Genomic DNA, 8,970 nt, shown 5'->3' on the forward strand with positions numbered 1-8,970 from the left:
TCGTCATGGAAATCCCTACAAACACTTTCATTTACATCCCTGTCAAATACATTGCACAAACTCATGTAACACGTATTAATCATCATGCATAAAGTTAACAGTGTATCATTTCTAGATTCGTTCCCTGGAACCCCTCACAGGATCGCATCAACTATCTGAATCATCTCAACCACCTCAAAATCAAAAGAAAACTCCACCAAGATAACTTACGAAGCGACTGCCGCTCACCGCAGAAGCCATGACATAAAACCCAACAGAAACAGAATTCGTGGTATCTAAAGCGCCAAAAGAAAAAACCTCATCAGTACCTAAAAGTCCCCGTCCCCTCTAGAATTTGACAGCCGTGAAGAAACAAAAGAAAATCAATGCGTATATGCACGGCGTTGACTACCATTACAAAGAGACTATCGACCACTCATATCACTCGAGTAGCCAGTATTATATGCGTCCGTCATTTGAGGTTGAGGGTAACCATGTTGTGGACCGGGGCCACTAGAAAGGTATCCTCCATCGTCACCCTCGTCATAATACTCAGAGCCGCTAGCATCGAAACTGCTTCTACCACTATGATCATCATCGATATTGTTGTCACCTTGAGGAATCTCTGACCAGCTTAAGTTTGCAAGCGCGGGGTATTGTGCGAGAAGTGCAGCAGGTAAGCCGTAATTGCCACTCGAATCAACGGCAAAGCCATTAGCATCTTGACCCATAGGCTGTTGTTGCATATGCATGTTTTGCATCCGTTGCTCTTGCCACAATCTTTGTCTCTCCAGAGCCTCTTCATCCAACAAAGGTTTTATACAGATTCTGCCAGCCTCAGATCTGAAATGTCGACCCAACGCATCAGCTCTAGCAAAGCGGCGACCACATCCCCATTGGCCGTGTTGTTTCAGCTCGCCTTTACAAACGAATTTTTTCTCTCCAGAATGAAGACCCTCGTGACGCTTCCGGTCATGTTGACGCGCAAAAGCTTTGCCACAAACTGTGCAAACGAAAGGTCGCTCATCAGTATGTGTACGCAAATGGGACCGGAGATTGTAGGCTCTTGTAAAACGCTTTGGACAAAGGTTACATTGGAATGTTGCCGGGTGTTTTTGCACTCGCTTTGCACTGCCATTGTCGGATGATACTGCTTGGTAATCAGGATCTGCAAGACCAAGAATATAATCTCGATTAGGTAATGACGATGTAGACTGTCGACGTCGACCAGGCGAAGTTGCCCCGGATCGATCATTTGGCGACAATGAGCGCGATGCCGATGAGTCATGACCTAATGGAGACAGAGAGTTTCTCATCAAAGGAGAGGCGTTTGAAGGACTATGAGGACGCGGGCTATTATATGGGTCCGAGACAGCTCTCCTACGACGACCTGAAAGAATTAGCTATAATCACGTGTAGGTAATATCCATATGCAACTTACCTCGGTCAGGTGGAGTTAATGCGTCTTGGTCAAGAGCTGATTTGGGAGGATCGAAACTGTTCTGTCTTGATGCTGGGGCAAACTCGACGTTAATCTCAGGGGGCACCATCTGTTGCGCCTGGCCCATGTCTAGAGAACTGTTATGTTGCATTGGTGGAAACGATTCTTGGCCTTGATTGTAAATGTTTTGAGAGGGAAACCCGTTGTTCGCGTTCAGCATGAATGCATTTTGTTGATCCATGTTTGGTATTTGTTGAGGTCCGAGTCTGGGTGAGATTGCAGGACTATGAGCAGGGCTAATTCCGGCGTGAGGACTGGGATCAGTCAAAGAGAAGGAGCCGATTGCAAGAACGTCCTGATAAATTGAGTCTTGAGGGTGTTGCATCGGTGAGTGCTGTTGATCTATTCCTTCAAAGCTATCGTGGTGACCTAGATTAGGGGAGTGGGCAGCGGAAGAGATATCAGAGTATTCGGATGGAGTTCTGCGATGGCCTGTGAATTGCGGGGGCATCATACTCCAGTCACCAGGATTATGTACTAAAGGGAAAGCAGCACTCTCTGGGCCAAGCGATGCGTTTCGTGAATGACCGGGTGATGGTTGAAAGGGACCTTGATTAAAAGAAGGAGATTGGTGGGCGGAAGCTGGTGATCGGTGATCAGGTTGCAACAAGTTTGGTGGTGTTGGTGTATGCGCGGGGGGTGACATGTTCAACTCTGCAGGATTGATGGATGGATTTCCGGATTGAGGCGCAAGCTCATTCATGAAATAAGACTGGTCAAATTGCTCGTTTTGTCCACTATTGGGATACAATGAGAAGTCTCCGTCAAAATTGGCACTTAAAAGCTCTTGGGTAAAACTTCGCTGCGGGGGAGCAAATGATGATTGATCTTCTTGTTTGAATTGAGAATAGTCCTGTGTTTGGCTTGGTGCAAAATTGGCATCACCGAGTCCACTTTGAGTAAATTGCTGAGTTGGATTCAAAAATTCGTTGTTATCAACATAAGTAGGGAGTGTTGTGTTTTGGGTATTAAAGTTATTCTGAAACTGTTGGTGGTTGTTGATGCTCGAAGGATCCAAAGCAATGCCTAATCCATTCATACCATCTTGGAAGGCATGTGGAGAAGGAGAATGATTTCTTATATGTTGGTGACCTCCAGATGGAGATCTTCCACGTTGTGAATCCATGTTGAAAGTTTGTTTGCTCCTTCTAAAAATATCAAAATACTGCGAGGTTGTCGAGTATAGCAGTGAGCCTTACAGGCACGGTGGCAGTGCAAGTCAATGGGGCTTAGCAGCGGATATCCAGCCAGATCGCAAGCAGTTATTGGTTGAATTGATTGAACTTCCAAAATAACTATGAAACTTTGTTGAATTCCTGTGTAGGTAAGGGAGCTATGCGAACATGCAGCTCTTTGTTCGAGCTTATGGTCGTTGTTTTTAGAGCTTTGGAGGGGAAATTCCACCGGAATCAAAGGCGAAATGAGGTAATCTCGATAATGGGATTGCGATTGCGCTTTCCACCTGTGCCGCAGACTGCTATTGAGACGATTGGTATAGAAATGCTTTCGAAGATGCGAGCCCCCTGATGTAAAGTTTCCTTTCGAATCGAGTATTGTAATTCAAGAATAAGCGCCAACAGATTGTTGGATGTTATTTCCAAACTTGGTCGCGGTAGTAGATCTTTTCACGCCTAAAGTCGAGTCGTTCGCGATGGAGTGGGGGGTTATTGAATCTGCGTTTGTGAACCGCTCCTTCGTCTGGGACCACATGTATGTGTTAGCAAACGTATTCCATCATATTTAAGGCCAGAAATCTGCGATAATAATGGTCCGTTCAAGTATTGGAGAATATGGTTGAGCGCATGGCTGGAAACCAGATGGGTTTGCCTGCTGGCTCGAGTCTATTTCGACTTCACGGCCCAAAGATAGATCCAAAACACCATACCAACCAACAACAAACAAGAGATAACACCGACTTACATGAGAATGGTAAGATATCAAAGATTTTGTGCCTCTCTAAACTTTGGTGAGATAACGTTATTCACCCTGAGCGTGTCTGTATGAGGGTCGCAAGTTGTTGATTTTGTTTAATACATTTGATGACATTGAAATGCTTATCGTTTCGGGGGACAGTCCAGTTCTACAATCGCTTAGAGCCTTACCGCAAACCTCCGTGTATGTACGAGTGTGTGTGTCGGCCGTTCTACTGGAAGGACAGAAGCAACTAATGAAATGATTTTGGTTTGATATTGCTTCACATATATACTCCTTTACTTGTTGAACACACCATTTTCTATTATTGTCAATCTTACCACGGTGTGAAATTGTGAATGAGTAAGATTTGGAGGAAAAGAAAGCCATGTAACTTTACATTCACAGGATCAGCCAGTCTCTGGATTCATTCACAGAGCTTGGTATAGTAATTTAGTGCGAAGTAGGCAAGATAAGTTTATTATTTCAAATGTTATACATTCAGATGATTATATTCAAAATTAAGGTCTGACATCTTACCAAGGTCTCCCCTATGAGCTTCTTTCTTTGAGAAAGAGTGAAACCTTGAAGTAAAAATCAATCATTCTCATTTATCCCAAACCCAACCAACGGCTCCCCCCTCCCGCTCGTTGATAATGCTTGTGATTTGCCTTGTAGTTACAGAGGACGCAAATCATCGTGGCCAAAGCTTTAGTCCTCGTACAGAAACACGCTTTTTGTCAAACATGTCACATGTGAAGAGGAGAAGCTGGAGAAGTTAATCAGTACCAGAAATCATTTGCTTCATGATTTGGGGGGGGGGAATCGTATTGATAGTTTGTTGATTTGTTCAGTTGTTGGTTGCCCAGTGGTGTAGGAATTCTCCCTTCAAGAGTCAGTGCATGAGTGCATGAGTGCATGAAGCGATAGCGATTCATTGTCCACATACAATTTTCGCTTGGACTGCTTCAACAGGTAGGTAGGTACGAGATAGGAGGTACCTTTTCTTTCGTGAATGAATGTAAGGTACAAGGAACAACTACTACCTACCCATCGAATCTAATTGGTACGCCCGCAGCCATAGCATCCATCGCATCCAACTGTTGGGCCGTAATTATATCGTTGGTGAACTTCTTCCTCCGTCCTCGCTCGTATTCCAATTACCATTCCATTACCATTACCTCAACATCCCTTTTCGCCAAGAGATCAATAGCTACCTACATAAATACCTTCTATCGTTCTCATATGGAAATGTGGATACACCTTAACCCGTCTTTCGTGTCATTCAATGTCAAAATGAAATCTACTGGCCCTCTCGAAGATAATCAATATTGATTAGTCTGGCTAAGGTATGGTATGAGGCTATGGCAGGTATTTATATGTATCTGCAACAAGAACCCTACACATGAACAAACCAAACTGCTAGACGGGAGTGACAGGCAACTCTTCAATATATAGCTGAAAAAAGGTGCTCCACCAACATGCAGCTTGCTTCTCATGAACCAACCCTCTTTGCATCAATTGACTCATGATGAGCTGTTTGAACTTTGAACAGAGTATCTGAAAACGTACTAGCTACTATATATTCTGTGTTCTGTTTCTGAATCACCATGAAACTTTTGATGGTGTCATCACGTCTGCAGCAAATGCTCTTAGTGAGAATTGGTCTTGCAGTAGAAAAGTGGATATTTTCCGAAGACTTAACTCTACTCTATATATGTAGAATGAATATCGTAAACTCCATGATAATTTGGTGAGAATTTATATCCTCAAAATCCTTTTCTCAAAGAGTAGGTAATGCAAGACTATAAGCTTAGTTATCGAGTTTCATAGCTAGATACTGCACATCATCATTTCTTCGCTCAGAATGTTGGGATGAGGCTTTCGGCAACCGCGTTTCTGCAGCATCAAGAAGATGGCCCCGTCGCTTGGCAGTTTTGTAGGTTCTTTGCGATTCATTGATCCGAGCATGTTTGATCACCATATCTTACAAACAAACTCAACTCTTCAGTATGACTATAAACTCATGACCCCTTTATACTTATCATCAAAATAATGACGGACGATAACACCCCATCCTCTTCGAGCGCGCCAAAACAAATTGGCAAGATTGGACGGTACCAAGGACCCTCTGGCTGGCTATCACTCAGTACAGAAAGCACAAGCCCTATGGCAACACATGGGCAAGGCACCTTGACTAAACTTATCAAGAATCAATCAAACGGATCATTGGTAACCATGCGGCGGCAATCTGGTTCAATATTGGGTCGAGACTCGTTGGATGATGAAGAGCGCCCGCGCAGTGTATTCGACGACCGCGATGATTTCAGCGAAAGACGTTTGAGTGCCGTGCTCAATGGACCACAGATGCGCAGTCAACGCCTCATTGGTAATAGCAATCCTCGATATAAATGGGAGAGATATTGGAAAACTGAGGAAGAACTCAAAGGCATGAAGAAGCCGATGTACGTCACTCCAAGTGTTACCCAAGCACAAACATCCAGCCTTATGACCAAAAACTGATAAGGCCCACAGACGCCAGTACTACGAACGAACCAATTCTCTCATTCAACAATATATTTACATTGATCGGTTACTCGATTCTTCAATCCCTCATGATCTCCTCAATGAATACGAACACAATGCATGCAGTGGACGATTTGAAGTGCCCACGACGATATCAGAAGAACCGCGTACTCCCCCAGAATCAGAAACTCCCACCAGTAATGGCAATGGCACTGGATCTGTCCCGAAGAGAATCAAGCGGACACCCCGAGAGATCTATAAGGTCACGGAGGAGACGCCTCTTCTTCTCTCCGAGGAAGATAGCGAATACGATGGACCAAAGCCCGAAATTCCCGGCATGGAGGACGACAGTGTGGAGAGTGGTGATAGGATTGTACAAATTGCGATTTATATCAATCTAGTAGCCAATACAGTTCTTCTAGCTGGTAAAATTGCTGTCATTGTGTTGACAAGCTCTCTTTCGGTCCTTGCTAGTCTTGTTGATGCAGCATTGGATTTCCTCAGCACAGCCATCGTTTTTACAACTACCAAAATGATCGAACGTCAAGATCAATATTCGTATCCTGTTGGCCGTCGGCGCCTCGAGCCAATTGGTGTCCTTGTGTAAGACAGTCCTCTTGTACTCATAGCTTTCGCTTGCGCTAGAGTTGATGTAATTTCATTTCGATCAAATGCTAACTCAATGGCGATATAGCTTCAGTGTTATCATGGTTACATCTTTCATTCAAGTGGCATTAGAGTGTTTCAATCGACTCTCTTCAGACGATCGTGTCATCATCGAGCTTACTTTGCCAGCCATTGTTATCATGTCTTCAACAGTCTTCATCAAGGCACTTTGTTGGCTATGGTGTCGACTTATTAAGAACTCTAGTGTCCAAGCACTTGCCCAAGATGCCATGACCGACGTTATCTTTAACATTTTCAGTATCATTTTCCCCCTCGGTAAGCCCATTGATAACCCTCTTTACTCCTCATGATCTAACAAACATACAGTCGGCTTCTACGCTAAACTATGGTGGCTCGACGCTCTCGGAGGTCTTCTCCTTTCTCTGTTCGTCATCATAAACTGGGCCGGTACATCCGCCGGCCACATACGTAATCTCACTGGTGCTGCTGCCACCGCCGACGAACGCAACGTTCTTCTCTACCTCACCATGCGTTTCGCACGCACCATTAAGCAAATCCAAGGTCTGCAAGCATATCACGCCGGCGATAAACTAAACGTCGAAGTCGATATCGTGCTGGATGAAAGTATGAGTCTCCGTGATAGTCACGATTTGGGTGAATCGCTACAGTATGTATTGGAATCGGTGCCCACGGTTGATAGAGCATTTGTTCATCAAGATTACGCGGGCTGGAACTTACCAACGCATATGCAGCAGCAGGGTGAATGAATGAATGAATGAGTAAAGCATAATTGGGCGGTTGTTACTCTTTCGGCATTGTTTTTGAGATGCCCGTGGATATGACACCGATAGACTTTTCTGATTCCTGGATGATATCACAAGGGAGTTTACCTACCTGCGGCGTAGCAACTTGTATTATAGAACATCTTTTTGTATTAATTATTCTCGATTCGGTAAAGCAGAGATGATATGATACAATAAATACAATACAATTATTAATATTTTCTCTATCTAAAATGAATTATGTGAGTTTTGAGCATTGAGTATAGCGTGGAACCTCACCTCACTATGGAAACGATTCAAGCGAATGATTTAAATTCCCCTTTTTGTACTCACTTGTATGGATGGATGGATGAATGGATGAATAGATGAAGGTGAGTAGGTTATATCTATATTGTGTTATATTGTGTTATATTGTGTTATATTGTGTTATATTGTGTTATATTGTGTTATATTGTGTTATATTGTGTTATATTGTGTTATATTGTGTTATATTGTGTTATATTGTGTTATATTGTGTTATATTGTGTTATATTGTGTTATATTGTGTTATATTGTGTTATATTGTGTTATATTATGTTATAATGATATTACTACTATATAGGTATATAAGTACATAGCTACATATGTATATAATCTAAATATTCCCATATTCCAATATTCTAATATTCCCATATTCCTTCCAACAACTCAAGAGCAGAAGTAGAACTAAATGTAGAACTAAATGTCTTTACTCTCTACTCTCTACTCTCCATACTCTTCATACATTCCAGAATCCAAATCTTATATTTCTGAATCTCAAATCTCAAATCTCAAGTGATAATCGCTTGATTTGATTGGGGGGATACTTGATAGGTGAAAGGGGTGAGTGAGGTGAGGTGTAGGTTTGTTTTTGAGGGGAAGGGGGAGGGGGTTGCATTTTGTATTAGGTTGTAATGGTGGGATGATGTGGTATGGTATGGTACGCTTTGGTTCGGTTTGATATGATATAGTATGGGGAATTTGGGTAGCAGTGAGAGAGTGGGATTATTATTATGATATGTATCCTATTTACATATCCATTCTATCTATCCTATCCTATCTATCTATTTGGCAGAGGATCTAGACTAGGGCTAGGGCTGAAGAAGACGCCGACGGGAGTGAGTGAATGTGGTTTTGGGGGATCAAGGATATTTAATATTTAGCAGTGGTGGTGAGATTTATCTCGATTCTACAACACGCGTACGAAAGGGGGATAATGAGATGATGGGTACGTTAATGGATGATAATGAGATGAATTAAGTTGGAAGTTGGGATTGGGTTGATTTGCACACATGTATATTTGTAAAAGCAGGAATTTCTCGAATTTCTTCAAACCAAAAAAAAAATATGGAGTTGCTTCGAATTTCGAAAATTGCACAGTACATAAGTTTGGAGTTTCGAATTTTCGATGGAGTCGTCTCCAATCTATACAAGTGGATCTTCGGCGGGTGATTTCTAGGGATAGGGAATAATAATAGGTAGGCAAGGCAAGCAAGCAGGGTCCCGGAGTTGTGATGGACACCACGATCGTACACAGTCCAAGGAGAAGGGGCCGGCCAGTCGTCGTAAGGTTGAAGTGGAAGGGTTTCTTCGAATTTCGAAATAGATTTATGTTGATCCGATCCA

The 8,970-nt window shown here is 42.9% G+C and overlaps 2 protein-coding genes across 2 annotated transcripts; one reads left to right on the forward strand and one right to left on the reverse strand.

Annotated features, from left to right (window-relative positions):
- Positions 1 to 84: 84 nt before the first annotated feature.
- Positions 85 to 3,704, reverse strand: EAE98_005564 (uncharacterized protein). Its single transcript, XM_038953186.1, has 3 exons — positions 3,401 to 3,704; positions 1,421 to 3,178; positions 85 to 1,369 (listed from the first exon to the last, which is right to left on the reverse strand). Exons 2-3 carry the CDS (start codon positions 2,604 to 2,606, stop codon positions 405 to 407), a joined length of 2,151 nt encoding a protein of 716 aa, XP_038810287.1. The 5' UTR covers positions 2,607 to 3,178; positions 3,401 to 3,704; the 3' UTR covers positions 85 to 404.
- A 1,742-nt stretch (positions 3,705 to 5,446) lies between these two features.
- On the forward strand, positions 5,447 to 7,311 carry EAE98_005565 (uncharacterized protein; the record flags this gene model as incomplete). Its single annotated transcript, XM_038953187.1, has 4 exons — positions 5,447 to 5,856; positions 5,927 to 6,520; positions 6,612 to 6,859; positions 6,911 to 7,311. 4 exons carry the CDS (start codon positions 5,447 to 5,449, stop codon positions 7,309 to 7,311), a joined length of 1,653 nt encoding a protein of 550 aa, XP_038810288.1.
- Positions 7,312 to 8,970: the final 1,659 nt, after the last annotated feature.

The sequence above is a fragment of the Botrytis deweyae genome, assembly GCF_014898535.1.
Source record: "Botrytis deweyae strain B1 chromosome Unknown BDEW_011, whole genome shotgun sequence".
Lineage (NCBI taxonomy): Eukaryota > Fungi > Ascomycota > Leotiomycetes > Helotiales > Sclerotiniaceae > Botrytis > Botrytis deweyae.